At 44.6% G+C, this 22125-nt stretch overlaps 1 protein-coding gene across 10 annotated transcripts in view; it reads right to left on the bottom strand.

The window, feature by feature from the left end:
• Nucleotides 1-2172: 2172 nt before the first annotated feature.
• The window catches only part of kcnj14 (potassium inwardly rectifying channel subfamily J member 14), a 62328-nt gene continuing 42375 nt past the window's right edge, over nucleotides 2173-22125 (bottom strand). For all 10 annotated transcript variants that reach the window (XM_062062458.1, XM_062062461.1, XM_062062463.1 and 7 more), the window contains 2 exons: nucleotides 19619-19936; nucleotides 2173-2430 (listed from right to left, as the gene is read on the bottom strand). In XM_062062458.1, coding sequence (XP_061918442.1) covers nucleotides 2224-2430; nucleotides 19619-19936 — 525 coding nt within the window. In that variant the 3' untranslated portion in view covers nucleotides 2173-2223. The remainder of the gene's footprint in view (nucleotides 2431-19618; nucleotides 19937-22125) is intronic.

The raw sequence follows: 22125 nt of genomic DNA, 5'->3' as shown, positions 1-22125 counted from the left end.
CGGGCCCAGCGAAGCGTTTCTGGGCGTTGTTGATAAATGGCTGTGGCTTTGCATAGTAGAGTTTTAACTTGCCCCACCTGGGATCACAACACCCAACAAACAATAAAGAAAGCCCAACAGCGACTGTACTTCCTAAGAAGGCTGAGAAAATTTGGCATGCCACCCAAAATTCTCAGCAACTTCTATAGAAGTACGGTTGAGAGTGTCCTTACCAGCTCAATCACGGTCTGGTATGGAAACTGCGCTGCTAAGGACAGGAAGGCACTCCAGCGAGTGACTAAAACTGCTCAGTACATATCAGGAGCAGCCTACAGGACATGTACTCCAGCAGGAGAGCACACAACATCATAAAGGACAGTACACCTCCTACCACTACTTGATGTCCATATCCTAACCCCCCCCCCTCCACACCCCTGATTGTAAATAATGTAAATAATTCATTGTGATTATCTTGTGTGATGACTGTATTATGATGATAGTATATATGATAGTATATATCTGTATCATGAATCAATTTAAGTGGACCCCGACTTAAACAAGTTGAAAAACTTATTCGGGTGTTACCATTTAGTGGTCAATTGTACGGAATATGTACTTCACTGTGCAACCTACTAATAAAAGTCTCAATCAATCAATCAAACCAGGCAGACCATACAGGAGCCTGAAATCCAGGACTACGAGACTGACAAACAGTTTCTACCCACAGGCCATCAGGCTTGTGAATGCTAACTTGTGAATGCTAGCTCCCCCCCTGTTTTACTTTTGTCTTTTTGAACAAAAGACAGCTACCATGACCACCCCCGAACTGTGAACCATCACTGTAGACACTTTTCACCTTTTAAAGACACTTTAAAACTGCTGCTGTGACCCAAGGTCACCTCCATATTTATACTGTTGACTGTCAATCAGAATGTGCAATAATGTTATTTTACTTACTGTGCCTTGTATATACATTTTTATTTTTATTTTTAAATTTTTAGCTAAGTACCGTGTGACTTGTTGAAGGGTGGACTAGCAAAGTAAGATTATCATTGTACGGCAAACTGTCTGTTTAACTGTGCATATGACAATAAACAATCTTGAATCTTGCACTTACAGATGTAGCGACCAACTGTAGTTACTGACGGTGGTTTTCTGAAGTCTTCCTGAGCCCATGTGGTGATATCCTTTACACACTGATGTGGCTTTTTGATGCAGTACCGCCTGAGGGATCCAAGGTGCGTAATATCATGGATTACGTGAAGTGATTTCTCCAGATTCTCTGAACCTTTTGATGATATTACGGAGCGTGGATGGTGAAATCCCTAAATTCCTTGCAATAGCTGGTTGAGAAATGTTGTTCTTAAACAATTTGCTCAGGCATTTGTTGACAAAGTGGTGACCCTCGCCCCGTTCTTGTTTGTGAATCACTGAGCATTTCATGGAAGCTGCTTTTATACCCAATCATCAATCAATCAATCAATGTTTATTTATATAGCCCTAAATCACAAGTGTCTCAAAGGGCTGCACAAGCCACAGCGACATCCTCGGTACAGAGCCCACATACGGGCATGGCACCCACCTGTTCCCAATTAGCCTGTTCACCTGTGGGATGTTCCAAATAAGTCTTTGATGAGCATTCCTCAACTTTCTCACTCTTTTTTGCCACTTGTGCCAGCTTTTTTCAAACATGTTGCAGGCATCAAATTCTAAATGAGCTAATATTTGCAAAAAAATAACAAAGTTTACCAGTTTGAACGTTAAGTATCTTGTCTTTGCAGTCTATTCAATTGAATATAAGTTGAAAAGGATTTGTTGTATTCTCTTTTTATTGGCCATTTACACAACGTGACAACTTCACTGCTTTTGGGCTTTGTAGAATAACAACAAAAAGACAGTAATCACATGAAAAAGCTACAAAAATTGCTGCAGGTTCGTAGCTCCATGTAATCGATGCCTTGCCAAATATACTTACCACACGAAAATAGTCCTGATAAATCTGCATAGTACTGAGGCGCACCTGTGAGGAGACGCCAACGGTCGCTGCATACCAAAGTCTGAATGGGTGCAGTTGCAAGGCGCAGCCACCAGAGTGTGCTGTGCTGCGGTGCTGATGGGCCAGGTTGGGACTTGATGATTGCGCAAGACTGCCAGGACCAATCAGACAACGGGGGGGGGGGGGGGGGGGGGGGGGGGTCACCACGTCTCAGGCGAACCGCACTTTTCCCTCCAGGATGCTCCTCACTAGTAGTGGAGATGCTGTGCCGGTCTGGTGGCCCCTGGGGCAGGACACTCGGGGTCCCGTTGGGGTTCCGCCTCAGGGGCCACTTCATTCTCATAGCAGAAGGACGAGCGCCAGCTTGGGGTAACCTTGAGCTCCGTCAGCTCTTTAGCGCTGCACAAAGGTGTGTCGGGGATCTGGTACGTTCGATGGAAGAACGCGTAGTCCACCTGGTTGAGGAATAGAACAGTTTTCAGCAACCTTCGCCAGGGACAAACTGTAACAAATCAACTTGGATCTTTTTTTTTGTTTAGAGCAGGAGGCTACTCCAAGTAGGTATGTGTGGATTCCAGTAGTTGCCACTCGGACCGCTGTATTCAGAGTTCTGCGTTGGCGTGGTTTTCATCACCACTATCATCACCAGTAATGATGACGTCGATCACATGATCCTAGTTCAGTGGTCGGCAACCCAAAACGTTGAAAAAGAGAACATTTAAAAGTCTTCTATAAGTGTTACTATGAAGGAAACACATGATGTAAGTGTCTATATTAGCCTACTATCAAAATGACTTTAAAAGTCTTATGTAAGTGTTATAATGAAGACAACACATGACGCAAGTCTCTATATTAGTGTCACACCACACTTCGGGTGAAGGTAATGTAACCTTTGCAAATCAGACTTTCAAACCAAGGATGGCAAAGCACGCAGTTGGTAACAGTTTACAAACATTTATTTACAACCCAAAGTGTCAAAAGGTTAACAACAACAACAAGAAGTGAAACAAAATACCCAAAATCTGCAATAGTAATAAAAAGAGGCAATATTAGTATAGTATATTATATATCAGGGGTCACCAATCTTTTTGAAAGCAAGAGCTACTTCTTGGGTAGTGATTAATGCGAAGGGCTACCAGTTTGATACACACTTAAATAAATTGCCAGAAATAGCCAATTTGCTCAATTTACCTTTAAGTCTATGTTATTATTAATAATTAATCATATTTACACTTAATTGAACGGTTTAAAAGAGGAGAAAACATGAAAAAAATGACAATTAAATTTTGAAACATAGTTTATCTTCAATTTCGACTCTTTAAAATTCAAAATTCAACCGAAAAAAAGAAGAGAAAAACTATCTAATTCGAATCTTTTTGAAAAAATAAAAAAAATAATTTATGGAACATCATTAGTAATTTTTCCTGATTAAGATTAATTTTAGAATTTGGATGACATGTTTTAAATAGGTTAAAATCCAATCTGCACTTTGTTAGAATATATAACAAATTGGACCAAGCTATATTTCTAACAAAGACAAATCATTATTTCTTCTAGATTTTCCAGAACAAAAATTTTAAAAGAAATTCAAAAGACTTTGAAATAAGATTTAAATTTGATTCTACAGATTTTCTAGATTTGCCAGAATAATTTTTTTGAATTTTAATCATAAGTTTGAAGAAATATTTCACAAATATTGTTCGTCGAAAAAACAGAAGCTAAAATGAAGAATTAAATTAAAATGTATTTATTATTCTTTACAATAAAACTTTTTTTTTTACTTGAACATTGATTTAAATTGTCAGGAAATAAGAGGAAGGAATTTAAAAGGTAAAAAGGTATACGTGTTTAAAAATCCTAAAATCATTTTTAAGGTTGTATTTTTTCTCTAAAATTGTCTTTCTGAAAGTTATAAGAAGCAAAGTAAAAAAATTTATGAATTTATTTAAACAAGTGAAGACCAAGTCTTTAAAATATTTTTTTGGATTTTCAAATTCTATTTAAATTTTGTCTCTCTTAGAATTAAAAATGTCGGGCAAAGTGAGACCAGCTTGCTAGTAAATAAATAACATTTAAAAAATAGAGGCAGCTCACTGGTAAGCGCTGCTATTTGAGCTATTTTTAGAACAGGCCAGCGGGCTCACTCATCTGGTCCTTACGGGCTACCTGGTGCCTGCGGGCACCGCGTTGGTGACCCCTGTTATATATAGTACATTTATATTTTACATCCATTTCAAAGTCGCAAGCGTTAAAGGCCTACTGAAATGATTTTTTTAAATTTAAACGGGAATAGCAGATCCATTCTATGTGTCATACTTGATCATTTCGCGATATTGCCATATTTTTGTTGAAAGGATTTAGTAGAGAAAATCGACGATAAAGTTCGCAACTTTTGCTCGCTGATAAAAAAAAAAGCCTTGCCTGTACCGGAAGAAGCGTGACGTCACAGGAGCTAGTATTCCTCACAATTCCCCGTTGTTTACAATGGAGCGAGAGAGATTCGGACCGAGAAAGTGATGATTACCCCATTAATTTGAGCGAGGATGAAAGATTCGTAGATGAGGAACGTTACAGTGAAGGACTTGAGAGGCAGCGATGGACGTATCTTTTTTCGCTCTGACCGTAACTTAGGTACAAGCTGGCTCATTGGATTCCACACTCTCCTTTTTCTATTGTAGATCACAGATTTGTGTTTTAAACCACCTCGGATACTATATCCTCTTGAAAATGAGAGTCGAGAACGCGAAATGGACATTCAGTGCCTTTTATCTCCACGACAATACATCGGCGAAATGCTTTAGCTACGAGCTAACGTGATAGCATCTTGCTTTAACTGCATATAGAAACAAAAGAAATAAACCCCTGACTGGAAGGATGGATAGAAAATCAACAATACTATTAAACCGTGGACATGTAAATACACGGTTAATGCTTTCCAGGCTGGCGAAGGTTAACAATGCTGTGCTAACAACGCCATTGAAGCTAACTTAGCAACCGGACTGCACAGAGCTATGCTAAAAACATTAGCTCTCCACCTACGCCAGCCAGCCCTCATTTGCTCATCAACACCCGTGCTCACCTGCGTTCCAGCGATCGGCAGAAGGACGAAGGACTTCACCCGATGCGTTTGGCGGCCCGGAGACGTAGGAAGTCAAGGTGAGGTCGGCGGCTAGCGCGGCTAGCGCGGCTAGCGCTCCAACAAAGTCCTCCTGGTTGTGTTGCTGTAGTCCGCTGCTAATACACTGACTTCTTTGCAGGCTTCATTGTTCATTAAAAAAATTGCAAAATATGTCCAGAATACTGTGGAATTATGAAATGAAAACAGAGCTTTTTGTATAGGATTCTACGGGGTACCATAACTTCCGTTACTCGGACTTCGTCACGCGCATACGTCATCATACCGCGATGTTTCAGCCGGAAGTTTCGCGGGAAATTTAAAATTGCACTTTATAAGTTAACCCGGCCGTATTGGCATGTGTTGCAATGTTAAGATTTCATCATTGATATATAAACTATCAGACTGCGTGGTCGGTAGTAGTGGCTTTCGGTAGTAGTGGCTTTCAGTAGGCCTTTAAAGGCCTACTGAAAGCCACTACTAGCGACCACGCAGTCTGATAGTTTATATATCAATGATGAAATCTTAACATTGCAACACATGCCAATACGGCCGGGTTATCTTATAAAGTGCAATTTTAAATTTCCCGCTAAACTTCCGGTTCAAAACGCCTTTGGAGGATGACGTATGCGCGTGACGTCGAGAGATCCACGGAAGTGTTTGGACCATATTGGACACAATACACAGAGCTCTGTTTTCTTCGACAAAATTCCACAGTATTCTGAACATCTGTGTTGGTGAATCTTTTGCAATTTGTTTAATGAACAATGGAGGCTGCAAAGAAGGACGTTGTAGGTGGGATCGGTGTATTAGCGGATGGCTGCAGTAACACAACAAGGAGGACTTTGACTTGGATAGCAGACGCGACAGCGGCGAACTCACCTTGACTTCCTACGTCTCCGGGGCGGCGACCGCGTCGTCAAACGCTGGAACGCAGGTGAGCACGGGTGTTGATGAGCTGAGGAGGGCTGGCTGGTGTAGGTGGAGCGCTAATGTTTTTATCATAGCTCTGACGAGGTCCCGTTGTTAAGTTAGCGTCGTTAGCAACAGCATTGCTAGGCGTCGAATACACATTAACCATGTATTTACATGTCCAGTGTTTGGTTCGGTGTCTCCTGATAGTAGTATTGTTGATCTTCTGTCTATCCTTCCAGTCAAGGATTTATTTATTTTGTTTCTATCTGCATTTGAGACAGATGCTATCACGTTAGCTCATGCTAAGAGCTTCGTCGATGATGGGTGAAGTCCTTCGTCGCGCCGCCGATCGCTGGAACGCAGGTGAGCACGGCTGTTGATGTAGCCGTGTAGTTACATGTACATGGTTTAATAGTATTGTTGATCTTCTGTCTATCCTTCCAGTCCTTTTGTTTCTATCTGCATTTGAGAACGATGCTACCACGTTAGCTCAGTAGCTAAGTGCGTCACCGATGTATTGTCGTGGAGATAAAAGTCACTTTGAATGTGTGGTAATCTGTAAATGTCCTTGCCTATTTCTGTTGTCTGCACTCCATGTTCACTCTCTCTCTCGTTCACAGTATGGAGTGCAGCTGACGCTAGGCAGCAGCACACACCTGACAGTAATTAGAAACAGCTTATTTAACCAGGCTGCTGACAACCGGTGAGCGCCGGAACTTTGCCATTGCTTGCAACCTGTTGGTCGTGCCAAAAGAACTCACTAGTTCATCGTGTGCTTTTCATCTCAGGTTGGCCCGTATTATTCCTAGCCTTGTCTAGCGTTTTATTTTGTATCCAGTCTATTTACTTCTTTCATGAAGTATAGTTTTCCTAGCCTTGTCTAGCGCTTTTAGTTTTGTGTGTTTTTTCCCTCTCAGTAGTTCTTTACATGGTGTGTTTTGTGTTTTCCACCATCGCCTTTGTTTTGCTACCTTGTGCTTCCGCCTAATAAAAGGAAGAACAATTGTAAACACAAATTCGTCTCTGCATCCTTGGGATCCACCTCACCAAACCCTAACAGAAAGTTCCGGCCAGACTATGGAACCCGCAGAGACAGACCCCTGGAAAAGAGCATTGCAAGGCCAGGCTCAAAGGATCAACCAGCAGGGGGACCAGCTTGACCACCTGAGCCGAGGTCTACAGGGGATGTCGGAGCGTCAAGACGCCATGTTGGAGCGAATCAACATGCTGTTAGCCACCGTCGTACCCACCTCGACCACCGTGCCTGACCAGGCATCCACCCAACCTACACAACCCGCTAGTACTAGCAACATACGGCTTTCCCGACCCGAACGTTTTTCCGGGGAAAAGGAAGACGTAAGACAATTCTTGACGCAGTGTGAACTTCATTTTGAGCTAAACGCTTCCGCTTTCACCTCTGAGCGGGCTAAAGTAGCGTTTGTGATCTCTCACCTGTCTGGCCGTGCTGGCACCTGGGCGACTGCAGAATGGAACCGTCAGACCACCTCCAGCTCCACATACGCGAACTTTTCCAAATCCTTGAAGCAAATCTTCCAACGACGACTCCCAGGTAGAGAGGCAGCGAGATCCCTTTTCCGGCTGCAACAGGGTTCACGACGGGTCGCGGATTACGCGATCGAGTTCCGCACCATGGCGGCCGATTGTGACTGGGGTCCCTCAGCGCTGTTGGACGCTTTCTTCCTGGGTCTCGCGGACGAGATTCGTCACATGATGATCCCGCTGTCACTCCCGACGAATCTGGATGATCTCATCGAGCTGGCGGTGCAAATCGACTTCCGCCTATTGGAGGAGAGGAGGGATCGACTAGGAAGACAAGCCCCACCTTGCAGCCAATCAGCGCCTGCTAGACCTGCCATCTGCAAGACGGAGCAACTCGAAGACACCTCCCCTTCATGGCAGATAGATGAGCCGATGCAACTGGGAGGCCACCGACTCACCGCCGCCGAGAGGGAACGTCGCGTTCACCTCCAACTCTGCCTATACTGTGGGGCCGCTGATCATCTCATCTCCCGCTGCAAAGAACTGCCGCGCCCCGCGGCACGGCCACGAGTGCGCCCTCACTCGCCAGAGGACACGTCCACCAGAGGTCGTCGTTCTCCTTCGTTGGCCGCAGGCAGAATGCAGCTAAAAGGTACTCTTTCTTGGTCTAACCAACAAATAGACATTTGCGCTCTCATTGACTCAGGAGCAGATGATAATTTTTTGGATTTTGAATTCATGAGACTCTATAAGATTCCTGTTGTCAAACTAATTGTGCCCAAGAGGGTGTATTCTCTTGATGGGCGCCTATTAGCCAGCATAACCCACCAGACACTCCCACTCAACCTGCGCTTGTCTGGAAATCATTGTGAGAAAATAATTTTTCTTGTTGTGCCATCACGGTCCGCGCCCGTCATTCTAGGGTTAACCTGGTTACATAAGCATAACCCGCACATAGACTGGCCTCGTTCGGCCATTATTAATTGGAGTGTAACCTGCCACACACATTGTCTTCGTTCCGCAGCAGGATCTCGTACACCGCCACCCACCGCTGTTATAGAGAACATAGACTTGACAAACGTGCCCAAGCACTACCATGACTTAAGGGCGGTGTTTAGCAAGGATAGAGCACTCTCACTTCCCCCCCACCGACCCTACGATTGTGGCATTGATTTGCTAGCCGGGGCGGCGTTACCATCGACCCGTATGTACAAGGTGTCTAACACCGAACTCAAAGCACTAGAAGAATACATAAACACATCTATAGCTGCCGGCCTCATTCGCCCTTCGACCGCACCTGTAGCCGCTGGATTTTTTTTTGTCGAAAAGAAGGACAAGTCCCTACGGCCTTGTATAGACTACCGCACTCTTAATCAGATTACTATCAAGAATAAGTATCCTCTACCACTCCTTGATTCAGCTTTTACTCCATTACAATCAGCGAGGTTTTTTACTAAACTCGATCTACGTAACGCTTACCATCTTGTTCGCATCCGAGAGGGGGATGAATGGAAGACCGCATTCAACACTCCTCTCGGACATTTTGAGTATCTTGTCATGCCTTTTGGACTTACTAATGCACCTGGCGTTTTTCAGGGTTTCATTAATGACATTTTTCGGGACATGACAGGTCGTTTTCTCTTTGTTTACTTGGACGATATATTAATTTATTCATCTACATTTGACGAACATGTGCAGCAGGTTCGGTTAGTCCTTCAACGATTGCTCGAGAACAAACTGTTCGTCAAGGCGGAAAAATGCGAGTTTCACTCATCCTCCATTCCATTCTTAGGTTTTATCATTGAGGAGGGTAGACTCAGACCGGATCCCGCTAAGGTAGAAGCAGTAGTAGATTGGCCCACTCCGGTTTCCAAGAAGCACCTTCAGAGATTCTTGGGCTTCTCTAATTTTTATAGGCGATTTATTCGTAATTTTAGTCGCGTCGCTGAGCCACTTACGAGGCTAACCTCTACTAAGGTTCCGTTTGAATGGACACCCGAAGCCAATTCCGCGTTCTTGAGGCTGAAAAGGTTGTTTACTTCTGCCCCTGTTCTGTGTTACCCTGACCGTTCTCTCCAATTTTTTGTTGAGGTGGACGCTTCTGATTCAGGTGTAGGGGCCGTACTCTCCCAGAAATCTACCACCGACCAGAAGTTGCACCCCTGTGCTTTCTTCTCTCGTCGCCTATCCCCTGCTGAGAGAAATTATGACATTGGCAACAGGGAGCTTCTGGCGGTCATTTTGGCCCTTCAGGAGTGGAGACATTGGCTGGAAGGGGCGGAGCAACCATTCATCATCTACACAGACCACAAGAACCTGTCCTACTTAAGGACCGCACAGAGACTGAACCCCCGCCAGGCCAGGTGGCAACTATTTCTGACCCGTTTTAACTTTATCATCACTTTCCGACCTGGTTCTCAGAATGGGAAGCCCGATGCCCTGTCCCGTGTCTACTCTTCATCCTTTGAGAATTCTTCACATGAACCAATTGTTCCCCATACCCACGTCATTGGGGGACTCCAGTGGGACATCGAGCGGCAAGTCTTGGAGGCCCTGAAGTCGGACACATCTCCTCGGGGCTGCCCACCAGGCCGGTTGTTTGTGGCTCCTCGGCTCCGCTCCAGCGTTCTGGATTGGGCACATGGGTCGAAGATCGCTTGCCATCCAGGTATTCGTCGCACCAGTTTTGTCCTCTCCCAGCGTTTTTGGTGGCCATCCATTCTGGCAGATACGAAGGCGTTTGTGGCAGCATGTCGGATCTGCGCCCGGAACAAGGCATCCCACCAGGCTCCAGCAGGACTGTTACACCCATTACCCATCCCCTCCCGCCCGTGGTCACACATAGCTGTGGACTTTGTCACAGGACTACCCCCCTCCGAGGGTAATGACACTGTCTTGACCATTGTGGACCGGTTCTCGAAGATGGCCCACTTCGTGGCCCTCCCCAAGCTGCCGTCAGCTCTTGAAACTGCCCAATTATTAGTGCTCCACGTTTTCCGGCTGCACGGCATCCCCACTGATGTGGTATCCGACAGAGGACCACAGTTTTCCTCGGCCGTCTGGAGGGCATTCTGCAAATCTCTGGGGGCCTCCCCTAGCCTGTCCTCCGGCTACCACCCTCAGAGCAATGGACAGACCGAGCGGACCAACCAAGACCTGGAGGCAGCCATCCGGTGCACTTGTCATCAGCAACCTTCGACCTGGTCTGAGAATCTCCCATGGATCGAATACGCTCACAATTCCCTCATTAGCTCCGCCACCGGCCTGTCTCCATTTCACGTCGCCTATGGGTTCCAACCACCAGTTTTTCCTTCTACCCAACCCAGTGCCGACGTCCCATCTGTTACTGCACACCTACATCGGGCTCACCAGGCTTGGCGCAACACCAGGGCGGCGTTAAGAAGAACATCGGCCAGGAATCAACTCTTAGCCAACCGCCATCGCACACCAGCCCCACACTACCTGTTGGGACAGAAGGTCTGGTTATCGTCTCGGGACCTACCATTGGCCACCGAATCTAGGAAACTGGCTCCCAGGTTCATTGGACCATTCCCCATTGCCAAGATCATCAATCGTGTTGCAGTCAAGCTCCATCTCCCTAGATCTCTCAAGTGCCATCCTGTTTTTCACGTGTCCCGCATCAAGCCTGTCTCATCCAGCCCGCTCAGTCCTCCGGAGGTACCGCCTCCTCCACCCAGGCTGGTGGATGGTCACCCAGCATTTACTGTAAACACCATCTTGGATGTGAGAAGAAGGGGAAGGGGTTTCCAATACCTGGTGGACTGGGAGGGGTACGGCCCAGAGGAACGGTCATGGATCTCTAGATCGCTTATAATTGACAAGGACTTGATCAAGGACTTTTACGTTCGATTCCCAGACAAGCCAGGTAGGTCGCCAGGAGGCGTCCGTTGAGGGGGGGGTACTGTGGTAATCTGTAAATGTCCTTGCCTATTTCTGTTGTCTGCACTCCATGTTCACTCTCTCTCTCGTTCACAGTATGGAGTGCAGCTGACGCTAGGCAGCAGCACACACCTGACAGTAATTAGAAACAGCTTATTTAACCAGGCTGCTGACAACCGGTGAGCGCCGGAACTTTGCCATTGCTTGCAACCTGTTGGTCGTGCCAAAAGAACTCACTAGTTCATCGTGTGCTTTTCATCTCAGGTTGGCCCGTATTATTCCTAGCCTTGTCTAGCGTTTTATTTTGTATCCAGTCTATTTACTTCTTTCATGAAGTATAGTTTTCCTAGCCTTGTCTAGCGCTTTTAGTTTTGTGTGTTTTTTCCCTCTCAGTAGTTCTTTACATGGTGTGTTTTGTGTTTTCCACCATCGCCTTTGTTTTGCTACCTTGTGCTTCCGCCTAATAAAAGGAAGAACAATTGTAAACACAAATTCGTCTCTGCATCCTTGGGATCCACCTCACCAAACCCTAACAGAATGTCCATTTCGCGTGCTCGACTCTCATTTTCAAGAGGATATAGTATCCGAGGTGGTTTAAAATACAAATCCGTGATCCACAATAGAAAAAGGAGAGTGTGGAATCCAATGAACCAGCTTGTACCTAAGTTACGGTCAGAGCGAAAAAAGATACGTCCATCACTGCCTCTAGTTCTTCACTCTAATGTGCCTCATCCACGAATTGTTCATCCTCGCTCAAATTAATGGGGTAATCGTCACTTTCTTGCTCCTAATATCTCTCGCTCCATTGTAAACAACGGGGAATTATGAGCAGCACTACCGCTTGTGACGTCACGCTACTTCCGGTAGGGGCAAGGTTTTTTTTATCAGTGAGCAAAAGTTGTGAACTTTATCGTCGATTTTCTCTACTAAATCCTTCCAGCAAAAATATGGCAATATCGCAAAATGATCAAGTATGACACATAGAATGGATCTGCTATCCCCGTTTAAATAAAAAAAAATCATTTCAGTAGGCCTTTAAATAGGCCTAAATTATTCATCAAAATAAGCATATCAAAACTAATCAAAAGGTAAATCCTCCATTATAACAAAATACTAGTAGTCACAATCAAAGGTCAATAATCAAATATGTCAAAGTAAATAATTAAATAATCAAAACAGATTGAGCAAAAGCAATTAGCAATCAACAAAAGTCATTTAAGTGGTTACAACACAACATAATCACTCAGTAGATGTTTGATGCATGGAGACCTGAACTCCTGCTCAGCAAGAACCTCCTCTGGCACTGACACACAGCAGACTGGCAGGACAGAACCTCCTCTGGCACTGACACACAGCAGACTGGCAGGACAGAACCTCCTCTGGCACTGACACACAGCAGACTGGCAGGACAGAACCTCCTCTGGCACTGACACACAGCAGACTGGCAGGACAGAACCTCCTCTGCCAGTGACACACAGCAGACTGGCAGGACAGAACCTCCTCTGGCACTGACACACAGCAGACTGGCAGGACAGAACCTCCTCTGGCACTGACACACAGCAGACTGGCAGGACAGAACCTCCTCTGGCACTGACACACAGCAGACTGGCAGGACAGAACCTCCTCTGGCACTGACACACAGCAGACTGGCAGGACAGAACCTCTGGCACTGACACACAGCAGACTGGCAGAACAGAACCTCCTCTGCCACTGACACACAGCAGACTGGCAGGACAGAACCTCCCCTGCCAGTGACACACAGCAGACTGGCAGGACAGAACCTCCTCTGCCACTGACACACAGCAGACTGGCAGGACAGAACCTCCTCTGGCACTGACACACAGCAGACTGGCAGGACAGAACCTCCTCTGCCACTGACACACAGCAGACTGGCAGGACAGAACCTCCTCTGCCAGTGAAACACAGCAGACTGGCAGGAAAATGGCATTTTCCAACTGAAATAGCCCATAGCTCCGCCCACTAGCTGGGACCAATTTGACAGGGGGAATTAAGAATGCCATTCTTTTGTAAAATACACCATAAATAACCATCACACGTCTAAAAGTATTCATAGTACTTTTGCATGTGCAGATCAGTCATTTTTGTATTCAGGCTTGGATAACATCACTTTTAAACGTCCAGTGTCCTTCTGGAACACCCAGCTCTTCACAACCATGGTTAAATGTCCAGAGTCCTTCTGGAACACCCAGCTTTTCACAACCACGGTTAAATGTCCAGTGTCCTTCTGGAACACCCAGCTTTTCACAACCACGGTTAAATGTCCAGTGTCCTCCTGGAACACCCAGCTTTTCACAACCAAGGTTAAATGTCCAGTGTCCTTCTGGAACACCCAGCTTTTCACAACCACGGTTAAATGTCCAGTGTCCTTCTGGAACACCCAGCTTTTCACAACCATGGTTAAATGTCCAGTGTCCTTCTGGAACACCCAGCTTTTCACAACCATGGTTAAATGTCCAGTGTCCTTCTGGAACACCCAGCTTTTCACAACCAAGGTTAAATGTCCAGTGTCCTTCTGGAACACCCAGCTTTTCACAACCACGGTTAAATGTCCAGTGTGCTTCTGGAACACCCAGCTTTTCACAACCACGGTTAAATGTCCAGTGTCCTTCTGGAACACCCAGCTTTTCACAACAATGGTTAAATGTCCAGTGTCCTTCTGGAACACCCAGTTTTTCACAACCATGGTTAAATGTCCAGTGTCCTTCTGGAACACCCAGCTTTTCACAACCATGGTTAAATGTCCAGTGTCCTTCTGGAACACCCAGCTTTTCACAACCACGGTTAAATGTCCAGAGTCCTTCTGGAACACCCAGCTTTTCACAACCACGGTTAAATGTCCAGTGTCCTTCTGGAACACCCAGCTTTTCACAACCACGGTTAAATGTCCAGTGTCCTTCTGGAACACCCAGCTTTTCACAATCACGGTTAAATGTCCAGTGTCCTTCTGGAACACCCAGCTTTTCACAACCACGGTTAAATGTCCAGTGTCCTTCTGGAACACCCAGCTTTTCACAACCACGGTTAAAGGTCCAGTGTCCTTCTGGAACACCCAGCTTTTCACAACCATGGTTAAATGTCCAGTGTCCTTCTGGAACACCCAGCTTTTCACAACCACGGTTAAATGTCCAGTGTCCTTCTGGAACACCCAGCTTTTCACAACCACGGTTAAATGTCCAGTGTCCTTCTGGAACACCCAGCTTTTCACAACCACGGTTAAATGTCCAGTGTCCTTCTGGAACACCCAGCTTTTCACAACCACGGTTAAAGGTCCAGTGTCCTTCTGGAACACCCAGCTTTTCACAACCACGGTTAAATGTCCAGTGTCCTTCTGGAACACCCAGCTTTTCACAACCATGGTTAAATGTCCAGTGTCCTTCTGGAACACCCAGCTTTTCACAACCATGGTTAAATGTCCAGTGTCCTTCTGGAACACCCAGCTTTTCACAACCATGGTTAAATGTCCAGTGTCCTTCTGGAACACCCAGCTTTTCACAACCATGATTAAATGTCCAGTGTCCTTCTGGAACACCCAGCTTTTCACAACCATGGTTAAATGTCCAGTGTCCTTCTGGAACACCCAGCTTTTCACAACCATGGTTGGGCCCAAATTAGGCCTAATTAGTCCAGGCAGGTGTGTTCACCTGTATAAAGCCCTCAGCCCCACCCTGACTCTTTTCGCCACCCCTTCACAGCCATGGTGAGTGACAGGTTGTCATTTGTTTGAGTGCATGCTTTTTACTGACTCAAAAAGATGCTTTTTACTGACTAACAAGATTGAACGTTTGTAGTTTGTCTAAGTTGAGCTTCCTTACAAATGTGCACGCTTTGAGAGGAAGTTTAAGGGCAAACGGTGACAGGGGGTGTCAAACTGTCACAATTAGCTGTATTAGCCTACTATCAAACTAACTTTAAAAGTCTTATATAAGTGTTATAATGATGACAACACATGATGTAAGTGTTTTAAGTCTTAGACCAGAGCTGACTAATCCAAGTCTAAGACTAAATGTGACCAATCAAAGTCTAAGACTAGATGTGACCAATCTAAGTCCAAGACTAGATGTGACCAATCTAAGTCTCAGACTAGATGTGACCAATTTAAGTCTAAAACTGGGTCTGACCAATCTAAGTCTAAGACTAGATGTGACCAATCGAAGTCTAAGACTAGATGTGACCAATCTAAGTCTAAGACTGGATCTGACTAATCTAAGTCTAAGACTGGGTCTGACTAATCTAAGTCTAAGACTGGATCTGACCAATCTAATTCTAAGACTACACATGACCAATCCAAATATAAGCCTAGATGTGACCAATCCAAGTCTAAGACTAGATGTGAGCAATCTAAGTCTAAGACTAGATGTGACCAATCCAAGTCGAAGACTAGATGTGAGCAATCTAAATCGAAGATTAGATGTGACTAGGGATGATGTTTGATAAGACATGATCGAGTTTGAGCCTATTATCGAATCCTCTTATCGAACCGATTCCTTATCGATTCTCTTATCGATTCTCTTATGGAGTCCAGGTAGGTTGTTGTATATGGAAAAAAACACAATATTTGGTTTAACAAAAGCTCACTTTTATTATATAAGAAAAAAATAAAATCTAATAAATAAATAAATATTGACTGTTACCCCCCTAAAAAAAATAAAATAAAATAAATAAATATTGACTGTTGTTACCCAAAGTAAATTAAGTGGGATTTTTCAGAAAAACAAATATATACAGTAACACAAAAACAAGCTGTCTCTGTGATCACTATAGGTGTATAAATAATAATACAGTGTTAAATAAAATCAGTCACTTGGGCACAAAACTGAAAATAATACAGCTCTCCAAAAAGTGCACTTCTGCTGCTATTTGACATAACTGTTTGTTATGATGCTTTGACATTTTTGCACTTTATTTCTTTATTGAAAGAAAATTCTATGAAGAGAAAAGTTGTTTGCAAATGTGGTTACAATGCTAAAAAATGAAAAGTTAAAGCTAAAAAAAGAAATACACTTTATTGAGTTAACATTATTTCTTCATAGGGGGAAAGATGTGATGTTATGAGCTAGGGAATATAACAACTACACTACCCAGCATGCAACGGGAGTGACGCGCATGCGCGGTAGCCTGGAAAAGTGTTGTTGCAGTCGCCACCCAGCAGCTAAGAATGAGGTTATGAGCACGCTGTGAAAGTAAACGTCAAGAACTCAGCCTCGTCTGCATTATTTATAATTAGACAAACAACACATATACAGTGTGATTTTGTTTTGTTTACAAGGAAAGCAAAACAAAAGTTCAAAAAGGGAGATATGTTGTATATATATGTATGTGCTGCGGTTGCTTTAAGAACGTTGCGACAGCTGCCGTAAAGGAGGTGCGTTGCTAGCCTGGTTGCTATGTTTCCGGTTGGTCATAAAAGTGTTGGTCATGTGTTTTACCCTGCTCAAATCTCTCAGTAAAGTTATTCATTGGATTATACCTTTTGTTTTGAACTTTATTACACCTTGGAGCGCTTTTTCCGGTCCATTGTTTTCCTGCTTTTGCTATCTGCGCCTAATGACTGAGCTACGTGACGTCATTTCTTGTGATGTCTCACGAGGCATTTCTGGTCGGGACAGGATTCGAATAAAGAATCGACTCTTTTCCTTTACTATAGTGGTCTCGATAACGGGTACCGGTTCTTAAAAAGGGATTCGAGTCTGAGGACTCGGTTCTTTTCTTATCGAACAACCGGGAAAACCGGTTTCGAGTATCATCCCTAGATGTGACCAATCTAAGTCTGAGACTAGATATGAACAATCTAAGTCTGAGACTAGATGTGACCAAACTAAGTCTAAGACTAGATCTGACCAAACTAAGTCTCAGACTAGATCTGACCAAACGAAGTCTCAGACTAGATCTGACCAAACTAAGTCTCAGACTAGATGTGACCAATCTAAGTCTAAGACTGGATGTGAACAATCTAAGTCTAAGACTGGATGTGAACAATCTAAGTCTAAGACTGGATGTGAACAATCTAAGTCTAAGACTAGGTGTGAGCAATCTAAGTCTAAGACTAGATGTGACAAATCTAAGTCTCAGACTAGATGTGACCAATCTAAGTCTCAGACTAGATGTGACCAATCTAAGACTAAATGTGACCAATCTAAGTCTAAGACTAGATGTGACCAATGTAAGTCCAAGACTAGATGTGACCAATCTAAGTCTAAGACTAGATATGACCAATCTAAGTCTAAGACTAGATGTGACCAGTCTAAGACTAGGTGTGAACAATTTAAGTCTAATACTAGATGTGAGCAATTTAAGTCTAAAACTAGATGTGACCAATCTAAGCCAAGACTAGATTTGAGCAATCTAATTCTAAGACTGGATCTGACCTATCTAAGACCATAGCTGACCAATCTAAGTCTGAGACTAGATGTGACCAAGCTAAGACTAGAGCTGAACAATCTTAGTCTAAGACTAGATGTGACCAATCTGTCTAAGACTAGATGTGACCAATCTAAGTCTAAGACTAGATGTGAACAATCTAAGTCTCAGACGAGATCTAACCAATTTAAGTCCAAGACTAGATGTGACCAATGTAAGTCTAAGACTAGATGTGACCAATCTAAGTCTAAGACTAGATGTGAACAATCTAAGTCTCAGACTAGATCTGACCAGTCTAAGACTAGATGTGACCAATCTAAGTCTAAGACTAGATGTGACCAATCTAAGTCTAAGACTGGATCTGACCAATCTAAGTCTAAGACTGGATCTGACCAATCTAAGTCTAAGACTAGATGTGACCAATCTAAGTCTAAGACCAGATCTGGCCAATCTAAGTCTAAGACTAGATGTGACCAATCTACGTCTAAGACTCGAGCGGACCAATCTAAGTCTAAGACTGGATCTGACCTATCTACGACCAGAGCTGACCAATCTAAGTCTAAGACTATATGTGACCAATCTAAGACTAGTACTGAACAATCTAAGTCTAAGACAAGATGTGACCAATGTACTGTAAGTCTAAGACTAGATGTGACCAATCTAAGTCTAACACTAGATGTGACCAATCTAAATGTGATACTAGATGTGACCAATCTAATACTAAGACTAGAGCTGACCAATCTAATACTAAGACTAGAGCTGACCAATCTAATACTAAGACTAGAGCTGACCAATCTAATACTAAGACTAGAGCTGACCAATCTAAGTCTAAGACTGGATGTGACCAATCCAAGTCTAAGACTAGATCTGACCAAACTAAATCCAAGACTCGATGTGACAAATATAATACTAAGACGAGAGTGGGGGGGTCCCCACATATGCGGTCCCCTCCAAGGTTTCTCATTGTCATCCCATTGGGTTGAATTTTTTCTTGCCCTGATGTGGGATTTGAGCCCAGGATGTGGTTCTGCAGCCCTTTGAGACACTTGTGATTAAGGGCTGATTGATTGATATAAAGGAGCCTGATTGGCAACGTGGAACAGGTGAGTCCAGATTTCCAATCAGGGACAGGTGAGGGTGACCGCCTGAAATGACAGGTCCTGAGAAAGACATTCAGAAAGGTAATTTTCTGCAGATTTTGGCCATTCCCAGATGTTGTTTACATGACAGGACGCGGGTGACCTGTGGTGACTGAGATTATCCTTCTCTATAGTCCAGGGGTGGGCAAACTTTTTGGCTCAAGGGCCACGTTGGCTTTTGAAATTTGACACATGATGCATTTGAAAGCAGATCTTATCTGTAACAGTAGACTTCCCAAACATGGGAAGATCATATCAGGACCTCAAGGAAACCCAAAAATGGTATTACAGGGTTCACCCTTTCAGTGGGCGCAGGGTCCTTTTTTGCCAATGCGTTAAAGTCCAGTATCAGTTTTGTTGTGGCAATTCTCAAAACAGATCTTTGTATAATTTTGTTCTAATATTTGGCGGGCCAGGTTAAAAAGACCAACGGGCCGTAGTTTGCCCATCCCTGCTATAGACCGTGGAAAAGTCACAACTTTTTCGTAGACTTGACTCTACTGACCATCAATGATTTTGCAGCTTGAAAGAGGTCAGTATGAATATGTATCAAATTTGGTAGCCAGCCTGGGGTGGCTACCAAGTGACACCTCGGGCCAAAACCGGGCATCCCAGCTCTGAGGTATAGCCAGCATGTCCCTTGAAAAGATGAACCATGCTTGCTGGGGTGTGAGACTTGAAAGAATAGAGGCTCACCTCGTAGCGGTCCCTCTTCTCGAAGAGCACGGGTTCAAAACGATAACCCCACTGGATTTCGGATGCCAGATAGGAGCTTCGGCACTGCGTGGTCATGGCCGTGGCCTCCACCATTCCCTCCAGTATCACCACCACCTCCAGCCCGCTGTCGCTTTCCAGGGTCTTGCGGTCCATCTCGAAGAAAGGAGACTGGTCGTCGATCTCGTGGACAATCGTGACCGGCGACACCAAGAAGATGCGGTCAGTGCCAGTGTCAAAACCAACATTGATGTCCAGGTTGTCCAGTGGAAGGAACTCCCCCTCCGGCGTCACCCTCGACTGCGGATCGGAGAAGAACTGGACGTCATTCACGTGGCAAAATAAACACAGAGTTTCATTGTTAAGTTAAAGTTAAAAGTTAAAGTTAACTTTAGTTTTATTGCATGTGAACACCGAGAACCACTCCACAACCATTGCACCGGTCGCCCGGGGGGGTTGAGTTTTTTTCTTGCCCTGATGTGGGATCTGAGCCCAGGATGTCGTTGTGGCCTGTGCAGCCCTTTGAGACACTTGTGATTAAGGGCTATATAAATAAACTTTGATTGATTGATTGAGATCAATGTTGTCGGCCCGGGTGCCATTTTAAAAACGCCTTTAATAAATCCCATAAAAAGTGGACTAAAAGAGCTGAGCCAGAAGGCAAAGCTCTCGGTCTACCGAGCTATCTACATTCCTACTCTCACCTTCGGTCATGAAGAGTGGGTCATGACCGAAAGAACAAGATCTCGGCCGAAATGAGTTTCCTTCAAAGGGAGGCTGGCATCTCCCTTAGAGATAGGGTGAGAAGTGCAGTCACCCGAGACAGACTCGGAGTAGAGCCGCTGCTCCTTCGCTTGGAAAGGAGCCAGCTTAGGTGGTTGGGGCATCTCGTGCGGATGCCTCACCAGCGTCTCCCTAGGGAGGTCCTCCTTGCACGTCCCACTGGGAGGAGACCCCGCGGCAGGCCAATGACCAGATTGGGCGGGGGGGGGGATTACATCTCCTCTCTGGCCTGGGAACGCTTGGGGATCCCCCAGGAGGAAGTTGCTAATGTTGCTCTGGAGAGGGAAGTCTGGGGTTCTCTGCTGGAGCTGTTGTCCCCGTGACCCGGTTCCGGATAAGCGGTTGAAGATGGATGGATGGATAAACGAGCAAACGGGTGAAATTACTGTTATCTATTTGGAGTCAGTGGCCTAGTGGTTAGAGTGTGCGCCCTGAGATGGGGAAGGTTGTGAGTTCAAACCCCGGCCAAGTCATACCGAAGACTATAAAAATGGGAGCCATTAACTCCCTGCTTGGCACTCGGCATCAAGGGTTGGGATTGGGGGTTAAATAACCAAAAATGATTCCCGGGCGCGGCCACTGCTGCTGCCCACTGCTGCTGCCAATGCTGCTGCCCACTACTCCCCTCACCTCCCAGGGGGTGAACAAGGGGATGGGTCAAATGCAGAGGACAAATTTCACCACAACTAGAGGGACGGCGTGGCGAAGTTGATAGAGTGGCTGTGCCAGCAATCGGAGTGTTGCTGGTTACTGGGGTTCAATTCCCACCTTCTACCTTCCTAGTCATGGCCGTTGTGTCCTTGGGCAAGACACTTCACCCTTTGCCTCTGATGGCTGCTGGTTAGCGCCTTGCATGGCAGCTCCCGCCATCAGTGTGTGAATGTGTGTGTGAATGGGTAAATGTGGAAATACTGTCAAAGCGCTTTGAGTACCTTGAAGGTAGAAAAGCGCTATACAAGTATAACCCATTTATCATTTATCATTTAGTGTGTGTGTGACAATCATTGGTACTGTAACTTTAACTTGTTGGCTTTTTCCTGTGTTTAGTGTTTCAGCTCCTGTCCTGCGCTCCTAGTTTGTAGTTTTCACTTCCTGTTTTCTCGCCTGCCTTTTGAGCGCTAGTCCCCGCACCTGTCTTCTGTTGGTAATCAAGACTATTTAGGTTGTGCTGGACTTTGTTTATGGACAGATGTCTCTGCTCCACACTTTTAAGTTTTTGCTGTCGTCCAGCGTTCTGTTTGTTTTGCCTAGACTTCCCTTTGCTAGCGGCACTCGTCTTTTGTTTATTTCAGCCTAGGTGAGATACTTTTGACCTGCCTTGGGAACACGTAACATGAGTCAGACATCATTCTTATATTGAATTGTTATTCAACACTTAAATCTCTAGATCAACTTCAGGTTTATCTGTCAATATGTAAAGCAAAAAAAAAAAGTTTTATGTTTAATGCTTTTTTGTTCAAGAAAACCCTGTTGATTATGGCGGAAGTATAAATATGCAATAATGTTTCAAAGTAGTATATTTCATCTGAGCTTTAAATATGTCAATATTTCATGACATTGATTTTGATTCATTATTATCTTTTGAGCAATGACCGTTTTTAAAAAAAAGAAACACAAACATTTATGGGCATCCCACTCATAAAATTGTTAAAAATAAGTCATAAATATTTTTAAGTTCAACTCTTAAATCTCTAGATTAACTTCTT

This window comes from Entelurus aequoreus, linkage group LG11, assembly GCF_033978785.1.
Source record: "Entelurus aequoreus isolate RoL-2023_Sb linkage group LG11, RoL_Eaeq_v1.1, whole genome shotgun sequence".
Lineage (NCBI taxonomy): Eukaryota > Metazoa > Chordata > Actinopteri > Syngnathiformes > Syngnathidae > Entelurus > Entelurus aequoreus.
Note: the sequence above shows the minus strand (reverse complement) of the source record. Positions and strands in the feature narration are given on the sequence as shown.